At 33.4% G+C, this 24,628-nt stretch overlaps 4 protein-coding genes across 4 annotated transcripts; 1 reads left to right on the top strand and 3 right to left on the bottom strand.

Annotated features, from left to right (window-relative positions):
• Positions 1-2,399: 2,399 nt before the first annotated feature.
• LOC108830915 (patellin-3) lies at positions 2,400-4,505 on the top strand. Its single transcript, XM_018604483.2, is given in 5 exon segments — positions 2,400-2,749; positions 2,752-3,518; positions 3,590-3,714; positions 3,795-3,945; positions 4,032-4,505. Coding segments are annotated over 5 exon segments (1,521 nt in total). The 5' UTR covers positions 2,400-2,520; the 3' UTR covers positions 4,281-4,505.
• Positions 4,506-10,953: 6,448 nt separating this feature from the next.
• LOC108814552 (patellin-1) lies at positions 10,954-13,222 on the bottom strand. Its single transcript, XM_018587150.2, has 4 exons — positions 12,054-13,222; positions 11,706-11,833; positions 11,477-11,612; positions 10,954-11,384 (listed from the first exon to the last, which is right to left on the bottom strand). The coding sequence occupies exons 1-4, from the start codon at positions 13,107-13,109 to the stop codon at positions 11,127-11,129; spliced, it is 1,578 nt and encodes a 525-aa protein (XP_018442652.2). The 5' UTR covers positions 13,110-13,222; the 3' UTR covers positions 10,954-11,126.
• A 5,492-nt stretch (positions 13,223-18,714) lies between these two features.
• On the bottom strand, positions 18,715-21,448 carry LOC130497481 (protein NRT1/ PTR FAMILY 5.12-like). Its single transcript, XM_056990297.1, has 4 exons — positions 21,164-21,448; positions 20,873-21,090; positions 19,764-20,287; positions 18,715-19,633 (listed from the first exon to the last, which is right to left on the bottom strand). The coding sequence occupies exons 1-4, from the start codon at positions 21,297-21,299 to the stop codon at positions 18,853-18,855; spliced, it is 1,659 nt and encodes a 552-aa protein (XP_056846277.1). The 5' UTR covers positions 21,300-21,448; the 3' UTR covers positions 18,715-18,852.
• A 478-nt stretch (positions 21,449-21,926) lies between these two features.
• LOC108814750 (protein NRT1/ PTR FAMILY 5.11-like) lies at positions 21,927-24,160 on the bottom strand. Its single transcript, XM_018587374.2, has 4 exons — positions 23,981-24,160; positions 23,688-23,905; positions 23,108-23,601; positions 21,927-22,833 (listed from the first exon to the last, which is right to left on the bottom strand). The coding sequence occupies exons 1-4, from the start codon at positions 24,069-24,071 to the stop codon at positions 22,053-22,055; spliced, it is 1,584 nt and encodes a 527-aa protein (XP_018442876.1). The 5' UTR covers positions 24,072-24,160; the 3' UTR covers positions 21,927-22,052.
• Between the last annotated feature and the right edge of the window lie 468 nt (positions 24,161-24,628).

The raw sequence follows: 24,628 nt of genomic DNA, 5'->3' as shown, positions 1-24,628 counted from the left end.
GTATAACTGTTTATTTAATTTATAATATATATATATATATACTATTAAATCAAAATCTCTACTAAAACTCTGTTCTTAATGTTCAAAAAAAAAAACTATGTTCTTACTTTTTAAGTTATTTATAAAGATATATCATTTTTTCTTGCTTTAAAAAAAATTTGCAACCAATCAAAAGTCATGAATGTTGCGATTACATTAAACAATATTTAATATAATTCAGTTTTTATCCTTTCTGAAAAATTTGTTACCTAAATATTTGCATCCTAATTTTCCAAAAGTCATTTACATTATTAATTATTTAAAAGCAAGAGTAACATCATCTTAAATTCCGAGATTTTAGTTCAAACATATTCTTTTATGAATGAAAGACATTAAAGACATAAAATGTAGAATTTACGAAAACTAGTATAAAGCCTACCAAAAATCTACATATTATAATCATAATTATTAAATACAGGACAACTGGACAAACGTATTAGACTATTTTTGTTATAAAATACTAAAATACATATTGACCAATGATAAATTATCTTTAATAGTCAGGTCTGAATTCTTCAAATCTCAAAAAATTAACTCATCTAACAAACATAAATTTATCCCTCTTAATGTGTATTGGTTATGTATAACATAAAATATATAATTATTAAAAATTATAATAGCTATTAAATGAAAATTCAGTCAAAAATAATCTCACGTTTTTAAAGAACGGATCAAATCTAGTAACATTTATGAAAGATCAGTAATTTTTAATTTTCTATTTTTTTATACTCTTATTGTGGTTGGATATAAAATCAATCAAAATCATATCTTATATACCAATTATTATCAATATTCAATATTCATCATGTTTATCAATTTTCTATTTATCAATATTCATCATGTTTAATAATTTTAACTACAATATTTTTTTTGTTGTATTTATTTATAAATTAAATACCAATTATTACCTTTATGTATATTGATAAATCTATCTTTCTAAAATAAAAAACATATGTCAATTAATTATTTTATGTTTGGTTTTAATAAGATTGAAGATATGTCTTTAAGTTTTTTATATGTCAAATAAATTCAACTTCTATGTTTATTTTTGAGGGAAATATTAAATTGTAATTTATTTATTGTATTATTATAATTCATATATATATATATATATATATATATATATGTGTGTGTGTGTGTGTGTGTGTGTGTGTGTGTGTGTGTGTATGTGTGAACTATATTAAAGAATCTAATCATCAAATTATTTAACATATATTTGAAAATAACTTTATATGTTTTCATAAAATATTCATAGTTTATATGTCAAATGAAAATAATGATAAATGAATATATAACCTTTAAAATTTGTATGTCATATTTTTAAAAAAATTGTTTAATTTATTGTAAAATTTGGTAAGAGAATAATCCAGTTAGAAAATAATACTAATTTTGGTTAGAGAATATTTTTTAAAAGATAAATGATTCATAGTTAACTAATTAATATTTATTAATTCATATGAATGCAGAATTATTAGTTTGATTTGCAGAATTTTCGTGAGTCTGATTAAATTGATGATAAGAAAAATGAAAAACGGTTATTTTCTAAATTGCGGAATATATAACTGGGGTTTATATATTCCACAATTAGAAACTAATTAAGAAGACCGTAAAAACTTGTTAAGACTTTTCAGCCAGCAGCAACGGAGGCAATAAACCCATCAAAGTGTCTAGAAGAGGACCACTCAATCTCAATGGTTTAACTTTAGATATGAAAACTGATGCTTGTGAAAGATAATTGATCCGTGGGAGACTGAAATCAAGTTCCTGTTCTTATTTTAAGATCCATCAAAAAGTTCATGAGTGGATTGGTCAAAAAGACTTATCGGCAGGTTTAAGGAATGAGGATGTGTATAGAAAGATGAATGATTTCTGGTTCAAGGGTTTATGTTCTATGGTCCCTTATCATCATCACCCATTTCAGTCTCCTTAGTCAAATAGAATGATTGTGTATTTATAAAAGGAAGCAAAACCATAACAACTAACTGAATCCTCAGAACGTAGCATTAGTCAATTACCCCACTAGCAAGGATGCACGCATCTAGAGATGCGATACCTAATTACAAAGTTTTAAGGACCCGTTTGCTTAATCGACTATAAGTCTATAAGCAGGCAAAGATGTTAATTTGCTTCTTATGCACACGACATAAATGGGCTCACAATCAGGCCTAATAAAGTTGACAATATCAGGCCTCATGGGCTATCCATTGGGCCTAACTAAGAAAGAATATTTTTCATTTACAGAACCCCAAACATCGTTTATTCGAAAGTCTTCGAGCTTATCGTAAATGTCGGAAGGTGACGACAAAAGAAAAAACCAGGTTCGATCGGCGTGACAGATATACCCTTTCGTACTTGGACACTTCAACGCACTTCTGTCTGGTCTCCAGTCTCCTCCACTCGCTATTAAACCAAAAATTCAATTTCCCGATTTAGAAACATCACAGAAACAAGGACTGCTTATCAACAACAAAGAAAAAAAACATGGCGGAGGAATCAATCACCACCACCACCACCACCACCACCACTCTTGCTCCGCCGGAAAATCAACCACCGCCGGAGCTAACAACTCCGGAAGAATCAAAGCCTACTCTGGCAAAAGAGACTGAATCTCCAGAGAAAGCAGCTGAGACTGAACCGGCGGTTACCACCTCCACGCCGGAGACGGAAACCGCGGCGGCGAATCCCGACGTGTCGCCGGAAGAGCATCAGCCGCGAAGGTGACGGAAACGGAAACGGCGTCGACGGAGAAAAAGGAGCTCGGAGACGAAACGACGCCGTCGCAGAAGGAAGAAGAGACGACGAGGATCCCGGAGAATCTCGGCTCGTTCAAAGAAGAGAGCAGCGACCTCTCCGATCTATCCGATTCGGAGAAGAAATCTCTCAACGAGCTGAAGCATCTCGTCCGAGACGCTCTCGACAACCACCAGTTCGGTTCGGTCGCGAAACCGGAAGACGCCGCCGCCAACGAACCGGAAGAAGTAACGATCTGGGGAGTCCCGCTCCTCGGAGACGACAGAAGCGACGTCGTTTTGCTGAAGTTCCTGCGAGCTAGGGACTTCAAGGTGAAAGACTCGTTGACCATGCTCAAGAACACGGTCAAGTGGAGGAGGGAGTTCAAGATCGACGAGCTGGTCGATGAAGACCTCGTGGATGATCTTGACAAGGTCGTGTTCATGCATGGACACGACAGGGAAGGCCACCCGGTGTGTTACAATGTCTACGGTGAGTTCCAGAACAAGGAGCTTTACAGCAAGACGTTCTCCGATGAGGAGAAGAGGAAGCATTTCTTGAGGACGAGGATTCAGTTCTTGGAGAGGGGTATAAGGAAGCTAGACTTCAGCTCCGGTGGTGTTTCCACCATTTTTCAGATTAACGATATGAAGAACTCTCCCGGGTTGGGGAAGAAAGAGCTTAGATCCGCCACCAAGCAAGCCGTGCAGTTGCTTCAGGACAACTACCCTGAGTTTGTGTTCAAACAGGTACCAATCTGATTCAGACATGATTGATTATTGTGTTGAATACTTGAATGTATTGTTGATTGACTTTTTAGGCCTTCATCAATGTTCCTTGGTGGTACCTTGTGTTTTACACTGTGATTGGTCCGTTTATGACACCAAGGTCAAAGAGCAAGTTGGTGTTTGCTGGTCCTTCGAGATCAGCCGAAACCCTTTTCAAGTAAACTTTCAAAAGATTCTTGATTTGTTTTAATCTCTTAAGACACATCTGACACATGTTTGAAAAAATGTGGACTATAGATACATATCACCAGAACAAGTCCCTGTGCAATACGGAGGATTAAGTGTAGATCCTTGCGACTGCAACCCAGACTTCTCATTGGATGATCCAGCCTCTGAAGTCATTGTTAAGCCCGGAACAAAGCAAACTGTGGAGATCATAATCTATGAGGTTAGTGCACTTTACAACTTACAACTTCTCATTACTTTTAGTATGCAATATTCAAAACATTAAATAGTTGTTCAATCTCTATGCAGAAATGTGAGATTGTGTGGGAGATAAGGGTGATTGGATGGGAAGTGAGTTACAAGGCAGAGTTTGTGCCAGAAGAGAAAGATGCTTATACGGTGGTGGTTCAGAAACCGAGGAAGATGAAACCAGCTGATGAACCGGTGTTAACCCAAAGCTTCAAAGTGAATGAGCTTGGCAAGGTTTTGCTCACAGTGGACAACCCAACCTCTAAGAAGAAGAAGCTTGTTTACAGGTTTAATGTCAAACCCCTCTGATATTTACAAAGAAATGAAAGTCTTTTAAACCATTAAAAAGTTTTACAAACAATGTTGGTTCTGGTATGCTTGTGTTTGTATATGTGAGAGTGTGTACTTTTCATATTGTTATCATTTTGTGTGGTTTATACGATGGAGCTTTCTACATCTTTTGTTCTTTGGGGAGAATATGTTTTACATAACTTTATGTAATAAAAATTCTTTAATAAATCTCTCTTCCCTTAATCGTTTGTGTTTGTTAATGAAATCAACTGTGTACGGGCTAGTTAGGTGTTGTGCAACATCAACGATAAATAATGAGTTGAAATAAATGAAAGAGATTCGTAAGTCTGTTGATTTACACGTTGTAACAACTTCTCGACACTGACATATTGTTGTCTGGAGACTGGGGTGGGTGGAAGTGGTTCAATTTGTGCCTTGTTCACCCAAAACTTGCGGGTTGTTACGTCATTCAAATGCCAATTATGGTTTAGGAAATTTTCTCTTTAAAATGAATGTTATTTCAACTTTAAACAAAAAAGTAGTTTATCCATGTCTAGCATTTCATAGACCTTAATTATATGCAAGGATATTATTCTGTATAAAGGTATTACTCAATAATATATTTACAAGAATATATCATCATTGTCAATAAGTAACAATGAACAAACATATTTTAGACATACCAATCAAGAGCCAAGTTGAGTGTAACGTTTTGATGTGGGACAAACTAACACAAATTTATAAAAATTTGATGTGGGACAAGCTATTACATTTTCCTCACCTCAGAAATTAGAATTGGAGATCTGAATCCACTCAAGAAAAATGAAAAAATTGCCACACGCAAATATTCTATATAATATCCACAACTCTTTTTAAATGAGATAAACTAGTACTTGTTCTGTTTCAAATTAGATGTAGTTATAGGTTTTTTACACACAAATTAAAGAAATAGTTAAATATTTTTGCTTTTATATGACTACTATCGTAGTTATTTTTTTATTAATTTAGTTAAAGGTAAAATAATAAATAAATATAAAATGATACTAAAATCATTAAAAATAATTATTTGTAACAAATATTTCACTTTAGAATGACATCTATCTATTATATTAATTCAGAATCTTATTTTTATCTACTGATAAAATGTTGTCATTTAAATTTTAAATGGTCCAACAAAAACATATAACAATATCTGAATCATAAATAACATGTAATAATTTTAAAAGCATGTAACATGTAACAGTATTATTGTTCTGAAAAAGAACACAAAATCTTTGCAAAACTATACAAAATCTTTACATTTGAATTTAAAATATATGTCTTTTACATTTGAATTGAGCATTTAATGTTTTATAATTTAACTTTAAAATATATATATATATATGTTCTTTCTATTTCTGATGAAACCATATTAGCATCTATGTCATAACGTCGAGTAACCTTGAGTTGGCACGTGTTCCAGCTGTTCACAGGCAATTTTTCTACTTCGTTGATTGACTCTTTAGATGAACTTTTATAAAGATAAAATTCAAAGTAGTAAAAGTAACTCCAGCTAATTAAATAATTTATTAAATAAATTAATATAACACGGTAAATTTGTTTAGTTGATTTTGTAAATGAAATAAAAATAAGAAACATAAACCACGTTTTAAATGCGGGTCAATATGCTAGTATAAATCGAAACGGAAAGGATACCATCAACAAAAAATTTAACGAGTGCCAACAATAAATTTGAGACGTTTTGTTCAGAGCTTTATCGTTATCGTCGCCAGTGGTTAAAACTAAAACGGTGAGACGAACACCTATAAACTTATGCTGTGGAAATGAAAGTGATCAACCAACCACACGTTGTGTTATTCAATTGTGTGAAAGTGAGATCTTTATATCATTTGTGAATTAAAAGGGAAAGCAAAAGGGAAGTAAATGAAAAGGAATCGATGAAGAAGCACATGCGACAACTATGGCTAGTAGTGAATCTGGTTTCAATTGCATTCATGGCTGTTAGTCTTGGGTGTCGTCACCGCGCTCCCATTTTCTATTGTTTGTGTTATTTATCCATTTTCATATAAACTCGAACTGTCTCAGACCCGTTATGATCAGTACCATTCTAATACATTTATACACATTATTCATTTGTGTAATCATTACAAATTCATGATTGTGCTAATTAAAAACTCCATTTTTTGTTGCTCACACTGTATGCGTTCAACTTCAATTTCTTGGTCGATCAATTTAATAAGTCCAGACTTAGGTTTATGTTCATATTCAAATATTAGAGTATAGTACTATCATTTTCAAAATAAATGACGTAAGTTGATGAAGAAAAAACTAAAGGACAATGACATGTGTACTGTTACTATAGTTTAATATGAAAAGTTTTTTTATCATCATGGCAAGGGCCGTAGTTTATATGTATTTAATTATTACTTTGACAATCATGCGGATGTACTTTAGCCTTAATTGATTATGAGCCATAGCCAGCTAGTCATTATTAGATTGCATTTTATTCAGTTCACACCTGTCAAGGTATGTGTCTTTGGCCTGATTGATGATGGTCTAGTGACAATTCTTTATAACAAGTTGAACTCGATGTATTAGAGATCAATTTTCTGAGCATACCATATTCTCATTTTTATCCAATGTATCCATTCTTTATATGCTACTTGAAGTTATTCCCATTTTTGGACCTCAAATATACTTCACATATTAGATTAAAGTTTATAGTTCCTAGCCTCTATTTGTTTTCAATACACTATTAAAATAACGGTTTCAATTATTAAATAGATTTGATCTACACATCATCCGTGGATATATAATTTTGAATATATCGAGATATTATAAATATATAATTTACATTTTAGTGTTATATATTGCGTAACTCTATAATTTTTTGGTTAGATTTTTTATCTGATATTATTCATACATAATTATTTTTATACATTTTACTTTGTTATTAATTATTATTCAATATAAACATTAAATTTATAGTTAAAATTGATGTCTTACTAATATTTTTAATGAATTATTAAAATTTCAAAGTTTTCAGATAGCATTTTTTATAAAATAACACTTAAACTAAAGGTTAATTATATACTATTATATTTTGTATATAATCATTTTTTATAATGTATTATTTTGATTTCCAAAATAAATAAGTAGGTGATATATAGTTATAGATATAAATATTTAACATATATTAACAATTTTATGTTTTTTTATAAAAATGTTACATAATTTACGAATTTTAATCTTTTTAAAACATGTTGATTTACCAATTCAATATAATTTTTCATATTTATTCATTTATTACTTCTATTTAAATATAATATAGACTATAATTATAAAATATATAAAACTAGCATATTATTCTATTTGTTTTCTTTTATAATAAAAATTTATTTTAAATTAATTTTAATAATATTATATTATAATTACGAAAATAATTAATGCCTTAATTAAAATATATAAAAATTAGTAATATTTTGTTATATTTAGTCTCAATAGATTTTGCTATAACCAAAAGATAAATTTATATTTACACTTAAAATTTTTTTTTTCTTAATATCCATATAATTTTTTTGACTAAATTTTTGCATTAATATCCATATAATTATTTAGATTTTTTGAAATATTATGTATCTAATAAATTAGTTTAAATAACAAATAGATGTAATCGATTATATAGATTTAATATAATTTTTTATAATAGATAAAAAATTGTACTTCTCTTTTAGTAAAGAACATCTCCACATATCCTTAATTAGAAATCTGAATATTCGGACCAGTTAAATTTTTACCTTATACAAAACTCTTAATCTCGAGTCTCGACATATCATCAGCTTTAAGGCTGAGCATATATCCAGTAGTAATCATCCAAATCCTCTAAACCTTTAACTTTTAATAGAATCAGCTGTTCAAAATAATATATCTACAAATAACAATAAATAATGTTATTACAAATCTAGCACATAAAAGAAAATATCCAACATAAAATTTATTAAAACTAAAAACAAATACATTTTATATTTAGATTTATGATTTGGTTTTTAGATTATAGGGTTTAGTATATCATGGGGTGATGATGAAACTACTATTTAGAAATTACCATAATTTTTTTTTAATTTAAATATGTTATTTTGAAAATTTTATCGTTATATGTTATTTTATATTTTTTTAAGAATATTTTGATATTTTCGCCAAAATATATAACGATAATATAAAAAATATTATGAATCAGAACCATAGCGTACTTCGGATATCCGTTCAAGCTCGGATCTATTTCAAGTTTCAAGTTTTGGAAATAAGAAATTTAAACTTCATTCATATTTATAAATTTTAATTTGAATTCGATTTGGATTGTTGGGGTTCGATTTGGATCATGCGATTTAGACCCAAACCAAAATTTTCTGTTTTTGGTTTAGGACTCGATATGAATTTGGTTCAATTTGACAAAGTTTACAAAAAAATTGGTTTTAAATTTGATTCGGTTTGATAGCCAGTTAAATTCAGTTTTCCAAAAAAAAACTAAAATTATAAATGTATATATAATTGTTATTTACTCAATTAATAAAAATTATTTTGATCACTTTTCTTCTCTGAAAGCTATTTAGGAAACAAGAATTAAAATGAACTACTTATAATATTCACCCTCGTATATATATTAACTGTCCAATCGGTTTTGGAAGAAAAGTATTTAGTGATATAAAGTGGATTAACTTGAAATCGTTCCACATTGTCTTTGAATATCTTTTGACTAATATTATAATATAAATCGATTGTTTATTATGATCCACCACATTAACCATTAGATTGAAGCCCAAGTCTAAACTAATCCAAGCATCCCAATGCACTTACAAGACAGAGATAAACGTATATAAACAATGACTACATTAAGATTTACACAAATCGTATAAGGGAAAACGGCCAATTCCACCATAAACTTGACGTCTCCATTGTTTTCATAAACAAACTATTGGATCAAGCCAAAAACATTATGAACTAATTTTTATTTTGAATTTCCCACATAATTTTTTCCAATCTGGTCAATTACTACATAACATGAATCAATTTTGGTTTAGTTGCTGATGTGGTGCTTACGCGGACGTCATGTAGGAAATTGGGTTTATTCGGTTTGACATCTGTCTAGTTTTTTTAAATCGAGTAGTACAAAACGACATCATTTTGATATTTAAAAAAATGTTTTCAAAGAGGATCAAATTTTAGAACTTAGAGTTCTTCGCGGAGTGCTCAACCACTAGACTAATTATACTTTCAGCGATTATATTCCATTACAATAATACTTGAACTAAATATTTTCGACAAGCAAACTCATGTCTATGAGAATAAAATAGATTAAAAAAAGTTTTAAACATATTTGCTTCATCTCCTTCGATTCAAGATCGTCTCCAATGAATCTCTCTCCAGTAACAAATATCTTCGTCAAAATCACCAACTAATTATTTGCTTCTCCGTCTTTCTTTGATTGAGACTTGAGTGTGATTGTATCACGGAAGAAAATGAGTTGAACGTATATCTGGGGGGGGGATTTCTTTCTTGGGTGGTCTACGTGCGATTCATTAAAGAATTGAAGGAGAAACGATGGCTAAAGTAAAGAGGGAGACGGTGGTGGCATGCATGACTTGTTCCCTCTGCGACAATCTCCTCTGTGGCGCCACCACCATCTCTGAGTGCCTTCACACCTGTTCGTTCTTATTTAGAATATTTAGTTCAAGTATTATTGTAATGGAATATAATCGTTGGAAGTTTAATTAGTTTAGTGGTTGAGCACTTCTTTGAAGAACTCTAAATCTAGGTTCGATCCTCCTTGACAACGAATTTTGTTAAAATATCAAAACCGGTTATGTAGTAATTGACATAGGCCTGGGCATTCGGATTATCGGTTCGGATCCGGATCGGATATTTCGGATTTCGGATATTTCAGAACTAGTAAAAATGGTACCGATCGGATAATTTAAAATTTCGGTTCGGATACGGTTCGGTAACTGTCGGATCCGGTTCGGATCCGGTTATATCCGAAGTAACCAAAAAATTAACGGATCCTATTAATATTTATAAATTTAATATATATATAGATATAAACTGTTGTCAAAAAAAAATATAGATATAAACTTTAAAATACATATATAAACACTATATGATGTGTTGGTGTAATGTCACGTGATGTGGTAAGTGTAGGATGAGGTTTATAGTTCGATTCGCTAGTGATGCATATTAAATTTTACATCTCGGATACCCGTACGAATCTCGGATTTTTCGGATACCCATATGGATCTCGGATCTCTCGGATACCCGTACGGATCTCGGATATACCCGGAACCGATCCGGTACCCGACCAGTTTTAAAACCTCATCCGACCGGGTATTTTTCTAGAACCGAACCCGATCCGAAACCCGGTTTTTTCGGGTAATTACCGGTTCGGATCTTCGGATCCGGATAATTTGCCGAGGTCTAAATTGACCAGATTAGAAAAGTTCATGTGGGAATTTCAAAATAAAAATTAATTCATGATGCTTTTGGCTTGATCCAATAGTTTGTGTATGAATACAATGGAGACTCTAAGTTTATAGTGGAATTGACCGTTTTCCCAATCGTATAACAACAAAAAGGTAAAAGGTCAATAAAGAAACAAAGTGTTGTTCTTGCTTTTAATTTTAATCACATCTTGTTCAAGAAAAATTAAAATCACATATTATTCATTCACAATATAGCCCAACGCTCAAAACAAAGCAAAAACCATTCCAGTAAAACAAAACCAACATGTTACATATTAAATAACAAAATAATCTTTCTTCTTCGTCCTTCCATTTGGGTTATAGTAATTGACATATAATTTCAAATTTCATTTCAAAAAGCAGATATTTGTTGAGTTTTGAACCTGTAGAGCACTTTCTTCTTCTTGGAAGTCTGGTTATCGATTGTGATCACAATCTTTCCCGGTTCACCCACCTTAAAAGAATCGGTTATCACCGGTTCATCGGTTAACTCAATCCTCCGGTTCTTAGAGACTATCACAGCGTAACTTCCTTCTGTGGTCGGCTCAAACTGAGCCCCATAGCTAACATCTGCACCCAATACCCTTAGTTCCCATGAAAACATGCAAGCCTGCCACAAGAAACACAATGCACATTAATCTTCGTAATTAGCAATAGTTTACAATATGAACTTATTGGTAATCGGATTCTAAATGTATATACATCAGAAGCAGGCAAATCTATGGTATATTTGGCTGCTGGTTTGACTATAGCTTCAGTTACAGCATCTTCAGTGGTTATAGGAATATCTTTGCTAAGTCCACCATATTTAACCGGGACTTGCTCAGGAGAAATGTATCTGTTTCCAACCATAAACATAAGTAAGGAATGTACCACAAAAAAAAATTGAATTAGCTAGGAATTGGTAAAATAACTATTAGTGGTTAATTACTTGAAAATTGTATCGGCAGATTTAGATGGACCAGCGAGGACCATCTTGCTCCTAGTCCTTGGTGATGTGATGATAGATCCGAATGTTTTGTAGTAAGGAATGTACCACCATGGAACATTGATGAACAGCTACAAAAGAAAAAAAGGAAATTAAAGAAGAAATCACCAGCAGTTTCGGCGTGATTAAAAATTGGGTTGTAATATTATTTTCGTTAACTATATGGATTACAATATCTTTAATTGTAATTTTAAATTCTTATCAATTATGGTTTGGAGAACAACTTTTTGCAGTGTCTGAAGCTGGTTTGAATAAGTGTTATGTTTGTGTATGTGTAACACTATTACGTACCTCTCTAGTGGAGAACTCGGGATAATTGTCCTCAAATTGCTTGACGGCACGCCTGATGAATTGCCACAACGCTCTCTTGCCGAGTCCAGGAGCGTTCCTGAAGTCGCTCACGAACACAAACGAAGATTTGGCATCAGGGCTGCTGAAATCAAGAGCTCTCACACACTTCTCTTGTAGCCGAATCCTCCAGTTGAGGAATTTGTTAAGCTCCTCCTTGTCCGAGAAAAGCTCCTTGTTCTGGAACTCACCGTAGGAGCTGTAGATCACGACGTGACCTTCTTTGTCCACACCGTGAGCAAAAACCATCTTCTCGAACTCGCTCGCTTCATCAGAGGCTTCGTTGGTTTCTACGAGCTCGTCGATTTTGTTTTCCTTGCGCCACTGGACGGTGTTTTTCAGCATCATCAATGCTTCTTTGACCTTGAAGTCTCTGGCTCGGAGGAACTTTAGGAGGATCACGTCGGATCTCTCGTCTTGGAGAAGAGGAACTCCGTAGATCGAGACTTGTTCCGGCTCCACAGGCTCTGCCTCGGCGGATTCAGGAGGAGTGACTGAGACTATCGATTCTTTGATTGCTTCCACGGTCTTGGTTCCATCTTCTTCAGCACCAGAGTCTTTCTTGGTGGCCACGGTGTCTGACACTGCTTCTTTCTCTTCGGGTGCCTCAAGTTTCTCCTCTGATTTGGTCTCCGTGGGAGCCACCGCATCAGTTTTGTCCTCCAACTTAACGGCTTCTGGTTTCTCTTCCTTCACTGGCGCCGGAGAAGTGAATTCCCGTTTGTTCAAAGCCTCTCTCACGAGCTCTTTAAACTCAGCAAGTGCCTTCTTCTCAAGTTCTTCAGGGGATGGAACAATCACCTTCTCAGCTACAACGGTCTCTTCTTCCTTCACCGCCACGGATTTCTCCGTCTCCGGGGCCACCTTCTCCTCTGAAGCAACCGTTGGAGTAACCTCCTTCTCTAGCACCGAAACAGGAACAGTCACCTCCTTATCGGTCATTGGTTTCTCTGTTGAGACAACAACATCTGCTGATTTCTGTGCCTCTTCTTGAGCCATTTCGAAATTTAAGAAAAGAAAGGGAGGGAAGAGAGAATTTTGGAAAGTGAATGAGAGAAGAGAGAGATCAAGAGAGAAGTTTTATAAGACGGAAGGCAAAAGGGAACACAGACTGGTTGGAGCTGTTTTTTTTCCGACAGCTCATTCGAACGCTTTCTAAGTGGGTCCTCCTCTTTCTTTTTCCTCCAACGGCCGTCTTTTGCTTCACGAATTAGTACACTTCCTATTTTAAACCATTAACCAATTCCCTTTTTATTTAGTTTTTTTTTTATAGTTTGTACTCAACCGTTCCCTAATTAACAGTTATATTATTTAGAGATATTAGGTGCCATATACATCAAAAGAAACTAAATTAGCTATCTACCCGATCCACTATTCGATTTTCAAAATCTCAATTCTAACCCTACTGATATATTATTAGCATGGGCTCTACATTATATATTTTATATTATCATCTTTCTTTTTCTCTCGTATTCATCGTCTCTTTCCTTCCATCTTTGTTTCCTTCTTCTCTACTACACTCCTCTGCAAATTTGTCATTCATTGAAAACTTTTTTCTTCAGTTCAGTCATTGTAGAGAGATCCATAATAATTTCAGTTTTAGGATGGAAGAGCTTGCGTTCAACGAGACGTTGCTAGAATCCTCCGAGATTGATCCCGATCATAAACTGAAGTTTAATAAGGAAAGTGATCTAATTTTCTTTTACAAAAACACATAGAAAAAGCCACTGCAGCTATTTCAGATTAACGTCGAGGCCGAATGACATTATATAAGTTTAGTTGATCTTATTTTTATATCACCATCTAGGATAATTGTTTTGTTAGATATCACTATCAGAATTTTGCTAATTGATAAAATTAGTTAAGTTGTTACAAAATAGTCATCGTTAGTCGATACATGATATATTAGCTGATACATGATTTTGTTACATGATATATTGATTGATATATGGTCTTCTTTAGCTGCTACATAGTTTGTTACATAATATATTATTTGATACAATGTTTGTTAGATGATACATGGATTGTTACGTGATACATGTTTTCGTTAGTTGATACATTGTTTTGATAACAAAATAATGAATATTCACTATCATGTATGTTATTAATTTCTTTAACACCTACACATAAATATAACCTGTAACAAAATAATTATCAGCTAATATACAATGTATCAAACTATACAAATAATGTATCAGTTGATACACAATGCATCAAACCATATATCTCTAAAATATGGACTCTAACAAAATGTTTTACAATCAAACAATAACATTAACCAATAATGTATATGTTACCTACTATGAATACACTCTAAAGTATTACTTACAATTTAACATTAGAAGATAAATATTTGTTTTACTCGGACCTTAGAATCTAGCTTGCACATTGTTCTATTTTCAAACACGGCTTTTGTTCCAATTTTCTTGCGTCTTTCGAAGTCTTTCATCGGTATATGTGAATCTTTTGCTGAAATTGCAAAACTTTTCTTCCAATTCGATAAATTATTGTTGAGTTTTGATGCCCAATACAATCGTACTCGTTTTGCCGCTGTTGAAGCTTAAAATTGTTAGGAGACTGTGAAAACAAAACAAGAGATTTTGTTTCTTTTTTTTTGAGTTTTTTCTGGAAACATAGATGTGAAAAAGAAAAAGAGACATTATGCAGAAGAAAATACGAAGAGAGACAAAGAGAGATGACAAAAGTGTTCAGTTGTGACCATGTGTTTATTAATTCTCATATAAAGTGTCTTCATGTAGGGGTATTTCTGGAAGAACATAGCCAAAAAACTACAGGAAACAAGGGTTTTTGATACAAATGGGTATTTACTTAATTTTGGTGTGTAAATGGTATATTCACCCAATTGTCTCTATTATTTAACGTATCTATATTCTATAATATATATTCCTCGTAAAAGCGATACTTGTTTTTAAAAAAATATCGTATGTGTTCATAAAATCTGATGATTTAATATTTAAACATCTCTTGATGATCTCCTTGATTTTTGAAAATATTCTACCTCCCTTTTCTCCTCTAGTCTTCAAGATTTACCCCTAAATAAAGCTTTTGTTTTAGTCATTGCATCTTTACAGTTCAAGGATAAAACTTTAAATTAGATATGACATAACTAATGTTTGAGTTGAGGAAAAAGTGGAATCATTTGAGAAAGGGAAAGGGAAGGTAGTAAGCAGTTATGTTTTTAATAATCATTCTATTTGTTTTATAATAAGTGTTGTTTAATACTTTTGCATATAAATTAAAAAAATGATTAAATTTTTGTTTTATCATTATTTAATATTTTATTATGTTTGATTTTAGTAATTAGTGAGTTAAAGGTAAGGGTAAAATTAAAAAAAACATATAATATTCGCCTTGAAAATGTAAAACAATTTTTATAGTGAGATAAAATTAACATTTAATACGATAATTAATATGAAATGGAAAGAGTATTATTTAAAAGTAAAAGTTTTTTCACATCCTCATCACACAACTCGTAAACATATATATTACCAGTAAAAGTTGGAAACGATCATTTATTTTCGTGGGATCTGGATATTTCAAAAGAATTGCTGATTCAGGTATATATAGTATCAAATATATATATATATATATATATATATATATATATATATATATATTACCACGTATCAGCAGCACAGATGGAAACAAATTATTCGTTTTATTGAGATTTGAGTATTTGTACAACTAAAATCAAAATTATATACTGGAACCATTGTTGATGACGTGATGGTCGGTGTAACCTACAACTTATGGGTTAAGGATTCTAAATGGATTCCAAAAATCAGATTATGAAGGGAAAATTCCAGTAGGTACTACGTTGTTCATCGCTGGGCCAACTTATTATTGTACATTTTTTGAACACCTTATTATTGTACATTTGCATTGTATATATAGCTGTTTTTTCCTCTTTCTCTTCTTTTATAATTAAGCCACTTACTTTTTATGTATATCTGAACATATGATTGATCACACAATATTCAGTAGGCATTTTAAAATTTATTTATATACTTTCTGATGGACGCAAATAAATTAGCAGCAATGACCAAAAAATAATATAATTAACTAAGTAACAAAAAGGTACTAATATGCCTTGTATAAATTACAATATATATCTACTAATAATAGGAATCCAAATTAATGTGAAGGGTTGTGAATCTATTTAAGTTGAAAGGTTATGTGTTTTCAGCAATTAAAAGTTGTGTCTTTTTGTTTTAAAATAACTGTTTATATTGAAAGAATGTGACCATTTATATTGAAAAGTTGTGACTCTTTATTTCAAAAAACACAACTTTTAAATTAAAAAGATGTGACTCTTCAAACAAAATTTTGAAAATCTATAAATAGCATGTGTTTAAAGCCAAAAAAACAAAACAAACAATGGTTCCAGTGAGAGAACAAGTCCGTTGACGATTTGACACGAGGACTCTTGATATTGGAAGCTGTTCCGAATTCATAGCTAAAACATCTTTGATCTTCCAGATATCTTGCGACCTTATGGTTAGTTTCTTCATCTTCCAACTTCCATCTTCGTATCTGCCATTTTCGTCTTGCGACGTTGAGACACCTTTTTGTGCATCCGACGTTAGGACACCGTTTTACTCTAACGCGCTCGTTTTCCCAACAATTCTGAGAAGTCCCAAAATCAAACAAATCCAAGAGATATCTCTCCACGTAGTGAGAATGTGGTGTTCATGCGCTCCAATTGAGAGTAGGCAATTTTTAAACGTTAACTTGAACCTTTAAATTTTATTTTTTCCAGAAACAAAATTTATACACATGATTATATCATCTAAAACTAGTAGTTAGAAACTCTATTTATCACTTCTGATCATTTTAATTTTGTAAGTTTTATTGCTCTAGGAGCATTGTTCTTAGCTACATCAAACAGTTTTTTGGGTCAATGTTACAAACTGCATACAGTTTTTGGGTCTACTCACAGCAAGGAGAGTTTTGTCCAGGTCTTGCAAGATATCGCGCGCCTCATAGCTCCAAGGTCTCTTTATTATTACTATGCAATGCACCAATGACGCTTTGACAATTTCACCAACGGAACTATCTTACCTGCTCTCATCCTTTTACACTGTCATTGACATTTCAAGTCCATGATGTATCCGTGATGATATTTAGGAGAGGCAAACAATTGAAGATTCTTACAATTTGTATAATATTATACGGTTATACCAATACTTGCTTCTTAATTTGTAAGCATGTAATTCTAACCACACAAGTGTGATCGAGTGGTACAGCGAATTTGGAAAGGTGTTAAGTATCCCGGATTCGAAATTTACCAAACTTAAATTTACCCGTTTGTGTGGCCAAACGATATGGGTATCTAACTCTCATTGCGAGCAACCGGATCTATCTGACTTTGGTGGACAGGTCCCCAACGGATTAGTCGGTTGGGTCTCGACCCGTCAGATAACTCCGAATTATCAAAAAAAATATACAAATAATGAAGAAAAAAATTAATGATATGCAAAAAAGAATATGTTAACAAATAAGATCTCCTAAAGCTAAAACATAATTTTATTTTTGACTACATACATCTTACGGGGTTTCAAACAAATCATGAATATCTAATTTGTTTTTATAAGTTACCTTACCAATTTAGTAACTGATTAGATTAAAATGTGTTTGTTTTTAATAAATCTCAAATACCCTGTTTGTATTCAAAATCTCAAAATAATTTAACTAAACAGATAGTAATACATATATGTTATTTAGTATGGACATGTAATTTTGTTACAACCATCTGTAAAACAAAATATATATTTTTGTATTATCAATAAAAAATAAAATTATAAGCAAGATACTTTTGTAATACATATATTTACTTTATAGCAATTGTAAACAAATTTTATAAAAAAAAACTTCTTTTATAAAATATGGCTTATCTTTTTATACAAAATGAGCTCCCGTGCGATATCGCACGGGTTCATTACCTAGTATAAATAATAAAAATTGCATTGATATACGCCGAATTGTTTGGTACGAAGCGCATATCAGAACTGCAAGAAATCAAATTATGTTAAAAGGACCACCACAATGACACAACGTGTTTTAGAATTTGTTTGGTGTATTGTACACATACGACTTGGCGAACCACAAGTATGAGGCTAAACCAATGGAGCTGAGACATGCCAGTAGCCAGTAGAAGTAATCAGGTCGTTATTGAACCAGCTCATTTGACCAGACTGGCTCGTCACTTTATCAATGAAGGATATTATGAAGCTGCTTAGAAAGTTGCCGACCCCATAAATGCTCCTAAGCTCACAAGGGACTTGGTCATAAAATTATTCTTGCAAACCCACCATTCTAGTATATTTTCTCTATATTTTTATAAAATAGAAAATTAATATATAACTGATGTTTATTCTAACGTATTTCTTTATGAGAAAATAGTATTCCTTTATTTTTTGTTTAAATATGAAAAATGATATTTACAAAATTTAGAGTTAAAAGTAGCAAGGAGTTGAAGATGATTTTACAACAAATGAAATATGTTAGTTACAATACAAACTCAAAATAAAAGAAGTTAAATGAGAAAAAAAAATTTGTAAAGGTATGTAGTAGATTGTGTGTGTCTGACTTTAACCATAAAAACATATAAACAAAAAATAATGGTTTACAAAGATTAATGTCTAATAGCATATCCCTCTAACTACTTCCATTGATTTTTTTTCATTTCATTCAATATTATTCCTCAAGATAGATAAAGAGTTTACTTTGGATTCCTGTATATATACGACTTGGCAAAACAGACAAAGGAAACGAAGGCCACAGAGCTGAGACAAGCAAGTAGCCAATAGAAGTAATCAAGATGTGCTTGGTTCAGGTTGTTAGCAAACCAACTCACTTGACCGGACTGACTTGTGGCTTTCTCGATGACGGCTACCATAAAGCTACTCAAGAAGTTGCCTATGCCAACTACACTAAGGTACAAAGATAGTCCCAAGCTCCTAAGCTCGACGGGTACTTGTCCATAGAAGAATTCTTGTAAACCAACCATAGTGAAAACGTCAGAGACTCCATAGAGAACGTATTGTGGAATCAACCAACAAACACTCATTGGAACCGTGGCTTCAGGCGAATCAACTAGCCCGTGATCTTGAGCGGTCTTGAGTCTTTTCATCTCCACCAAAGCAGCTATTACCAATGAAGGAACTGAGAGGAAAATGCCCGTGGAAATTCTCTGAAGCGTTGTGATTCCTGCTGGTCTATGAGTTATTGATCTTGCCATTGGGACGAATAAACGGTCGTATACTGGGATGAAGACGAGGATTGATAGGTTTATGAAACATTGGAGTGTTGCTGCTGGGACTAATAGTGATGATGAGATTGATCTGTCCATTGTTGATCCTTGCTTTGTGAAGAAAGTAGGAGACTGAGCATACACAATGCCGAAAACTAGACAACACATCCAAATTGGAACAAGACTCAACACAGCTTTTGCTTCCTCAACTTCACGTGAATCACAAGTAATCGCCGCTCTGTCCAGAAATCTACAGTTGCCAAAAGAAACATTTTATTTAACTTTTGGATTAAAAAATCTTGACCAAAAATATAAAATGCGATTATCTTAAAATTGAAAAAAGACATAAGCTAACACAACACATGTAAACACAGCTTCACCTGAATGTCTTTGAACTTTCTGTAGGAACAAGAAGGAACGTTTCCGAAGAAGTTTGTTGTCGGTTCTTAGCTGCAGCGACGAAAACACGACCGATTCTAACGAAAGGGTTAGTATGCTTTCGTCCTTCTCCTCCGGTGCTGAAGCGGTAAGTGTTGGTTCCAAGTAAAAACAAGAACAGAGAAAGCATCATGGAAAGACATGGAATCCCAAACCCTAACGCCCAACTCAGATTCTCTTGGACATAGTTAGAGATCAAACGAGTTGTCAATATACCAGCTGATCTCGCGAAATACGACCAGTTAAAGTACACACTCTTGGCTTTGGATTCTTTTGGATCTTGTTCATCAAACTGATCAGCTCCAAAAGCTCTGATACATACCTTGAAGCCACCTTCGCCTATCGCTATTAGATAGAGAGCCGAGAAAAAGATAGTTACTTTGAGCTGAGAAACGCACGAGACGAGTGTTTCTTGATCTTTACAGAGAGAAGGAATCGTCGCTGAAAACGTAAGCAACCCAAGTCCCTGACCGCATAAAATCAAAAATATTAAAATTAGTTCACAATAGAAAATCTTACAAAAAATGTCTTGAGATTTATAAAAACATTGTATACAATTTAAGGTTTACCCAATGCAACCGATGTATAATATTCCCTATGTTTCATAAAGTTACATGTTTTAGAAAAAAATATTTTTAAAAGATATATTTTTCATCATTAATAATGATTAAAAATAAATTTCAAGAATTTAATTTTTTTTTGTCGTCAACAAACAGACTCATATAGACTCTGCGCATCAAACTGGGAGATCTGCATCCATGTGAACAACGAAATTGATATCTTATTGTTTAGAATTATGATAACATAAATAACCACAAAATTATGTATTTAATAATAAAATTTAATATATTCTATTAATATGTCTGAAATTTTAAAATACTCATCATTTTAAAATAGAAGGAATATCATTTTAAAAGTGTTACAAAAAAAAGGAATATCATTTTAAAATTTGGGGAAGAAGATTTGAACCAGAAAATTAAAAAAAAAATTTGGGGAAGAAGACTAGTGTTTTATCGGGCTATGCATTAAGCCAGAGTTACCAGTTACTTACGAAAATATAGAGAGAGGAGGTTAAGAGAATGGTACGATAACGGCCAAGAAACGAGTCAGCGATAGAACCCCATATCAAAGGCAAAAACGCTGCCGTTCCTAGCCAGAGGTTCACGTTTGACGCAGCAGATGCCGTTGACATCTGTAACGGCCCCGTGAAGTAAGTTATCAGGTTTGACGCTATCCCCAAGTAGGCGAACTTCTCCGCTACTTCAGCACCTGCCGGAATATTCCCTTTTATGGGAAATGTGACGGGAAATTTAGGAAGCTTGAACAACAAGTAAGTACTTACCGATGATGAAGCCAGATGATCTCCATCCACCTGAGGTGGATCTAACGGATGGCTTTCCTCGGAAATCGACAGAGCCATCAACTATACCGTTTAAAAGTGTAGTTCCGGCCTCGTCAGAAGCCTCGGAGATGGACATAGCTTCTTCTTACAGTTTTGTTTTAGAGTCACATCACAGTGACTGAGATCTGGTCTAGGTTCATATAAGACATGGTTGATTCAAGTTTTTTTTTTTGGTGCAAATGGTTGATTCAAGTTGTTGGAACGAGTGTGTCAGTATCATGTGATTGTAAATTATAAATAATTCATTTGGATTCAATCATTTTCGATTTCTTGCTTTTGTCCTCAAGCTATCGTATTTGATACGTTTCTTTTTTTTCAAATCAAAACTTTTTGATAAATATTCCATAACAGGCTATTGATATAAAAACATTAATTTTTTTATCAACAGCTATTCCAGGAACTTTTTGGTTCAGATAAAAAGACACATGTATGAAAATTTCCCATAAATAGATTATTAGAATTAGGATCGATAACTTTACAAACAAATATCATATCATTGCGGATTAGAAGTTAGATTTCGTATAAAATAAAATAAAATGTTTCTTGTTATCACTCCAAAAATAAGTATCTCTTAAAAATTATATTTGCCTATTTAAGTTATTATTAGTTTCACTGAGGATATTTTTACTACAAGACCAAGTGAAAAGAAGATTTTAGAACAGGTCTCAGAAATAAGAAAATGTTTAAAAAAAAAACTCAAAGATAGTTTAGTGTACTTTTACAAAATTCCTCATAATAATCAATTCATAACAGGCTAGTACGTAATCATGATGTGGTTGGTTCTAAGGTACATCTCAGTAAATGGAGAAAGCTCAATACATTAGGCAGATCAGAGGACAATGCTTTGGAAGGTGTTAAGTCTGTTGTAGACATACGACTTGGCGAACCACAAGTAGAAGGCTAAAGCAATTGAGCTGAGACAAGCGAGTAGCCAGTAAAAGTAATCTAGGTGACCCTGGTTCAAGTCATTATCGAACCAGCTACTTTGATCAGAATGGCTCGTGACCTTATCAATGACTGATATCATAATGCTGCTTAGAAAGTTGCCGACACCGTAAATGCTTAGGTTCAAGGCCATGCCAAGGCTCCTAAGCTCGCAAGGAACTTGGTCATAGAAGAGCTCTTGCAAACCAATCCTTGTGAACACGTCCGAGAGTCCAATGAAAACGTACTGTGGAACCAACCACCACACGCTCATGGGTATGGTGACATCATCTCGAGCGGTTTGGAGCCTTTTGATCTCGACCAAGGCGGCTACTACCATAGCAAGAATGGACAGAAAAATCCCTGTGCCAATCCTTTGAAGCATTGTGATTCCTGAGGAGTTATGAGTGAATAATCTACCCATGGGAACGCGCAGATGGTCATAGAGTGGGATGAACACGATAATTGTTAGGCTTGTGACACCATGGAGTGAAGCTGCGGGGACTAAGAGTTCTGGTGAGATTGACCTGTTCATTGTGGCTCCTTGCTTTGTGAAGAAAGTATAGGATTGTGCATATACAATGGCAAAGACTAAGCAAGTCATCCATATGGGAACAAGCCTAAGCATCGCTTTTGCTTCTTCAATCTCGTCTAAATCACATGAAACCGCTGCTCTGTCAAGGAATCTGCATAGTTTCCAAGAGAAACTGTCAAACTTTCATCTCAAAATCGGTTTGATATAATCATTATCCCTCTTATATATATTTACCGGCTGAACCAAGATGGTGTAAACACAAACCTGGGCTAAGAGTGCTAGATTTTTGAATTGATAGTTAATTTTATTGGATATTCTACTTTGGTATGGTTTCAAGTTTGATTAATATAATGTTATTTTAATATTAGAAAAATAGAGACGTGGGATCCAAGATTCTAAACAAGAATCTAAGTTAACTATGTTACCTGTATTCTTTGGAATCTTGGTGAGCTAGGATAAGGAGGTTCTCTTTCAGGTTATCTACTTCAGTTTGCTTTCTGTTCTTCAGTGCCTCCACGAAAACGCGACTGATTCTAGCAAAAGGGTTTTTCTTCCCTCCTCTTTCAGTAATAACACGGTAAGAGGAAGTACCAAGGAGGAACAGAAATAGAGCAAGTAGCATGGAAGCACTTGGAATACCAAACCCTAGTGACCAACTTAGGTTCTCTTGGATGTAACTAGAGACCAACTGAGATGTCAGTATGGTAATACAGTTTCCAAACATTAACCAGTCGAAGAAAGAACTCTTGGCTTTCGCCTCTTTTATATCATTACCATCGAATTGATCAGCTCCAAAGACCTTAATACACGGTTTGTAACCGCCTTGTCCTACGGCTACAAGATAAAGTGAGCAGAAGAAGAGAGTCACTTGGAGCTCTTGGGAATGAATCATGGTTGAAAACGTCAGCAACCCAAGTCCCTGTGTTGTTTTGTTTCATCACATCAGTTATCTAAGGAACTTTGGTAATAAAAACGTTTTTAAGAGGAGATTAAAATGTTATATACCATGACATATAGAGAAGATGAGATGATGATAGTACGGAAACGACCGAGAAACGCGTCAGCTACAAACGCCCAGAGAAGCGGCAGAAAGGAGACCGTTCCACTCCAAGCGTTAACATTAGCCGCAGCTGAAGCTGTTGACTCTCCTAATGGTCCCGTCAAGTACGTTATCAGGTTAGTCGATATACCATAGTATGCGAATCGCTCAGCCATCTCTACACCTACAAAAGTCATTCATGAACACGAATCAGAACTGCAAGAGAATCAACAAGATTATCATTTAGACATTTACTTACAGATGATGAGCCTAGCAGATCTCCATCCACCAGAGGAGGATCTTACGGCTGTATTTCCAAGCTCCTCCGCGGCGAAGCCGGTGTTAGACATTGTGTTTGTTTGGTTGTTTGAAAAATTATAAAGACATAGAAATTGCTTCTTGTAATGGTTTATAATGCATGTGACATGTATTGAATGAAGGTAGACGGCAGGTTATATTGGTGCATAAGATAACAATTAAATAGTTTTCTCGTGCAGCGGATGGTGCTTTCTTTTATCTTTTTGTTCGAAGTCGTTGCCTCGTTGGAACACGTTCTTGTGATCTTGTCTTTCGTCAATCATTAGAACATGTTCAATTAGTCGAAAAGTATTAAAATAAGAGGCCCGCGTTAAATGGGTTTCGATTTTATACGAACAGCCGGTGTTTCAAATAGATACTAGATCTTGACCCGTGCGACCGCACGGGTATTAATTTTCAGTTTTAGTTTTTTTTATACTAAATAATATATTTATAATATTTAATCGTTTTATATTGACTAAGTTAGGGGTGGGTATTTGGGTATCCACTCGAATTCGGTTAAAATCTATTCGGATTTGAGTTTTTTTGAGTTTAAAGATTCTACTTCTATTCGGGTATTTATAAACTTTGGTTCCGGTTTGATTCAGAT

Source organism: Raphanus sativus, chromosome 7 (assembly GCF_000801105.2).
Source record: "Raphanus sativus cultivar WK10039 chromosome 7, ASM80110v3, whole genome shotgun sequence".
Taxonomy (NCBI): Eukaryota; Viridiplantae; Streptophyta; class Magnoliopsida; order Brassicales; family Brassicaceae; genus Raphanus; species Raphanus sativus.
Note: the sequence above shows the minus strand (reverse complement) of the source record. Positions and strands in the feature narration are given on the sequence as shown.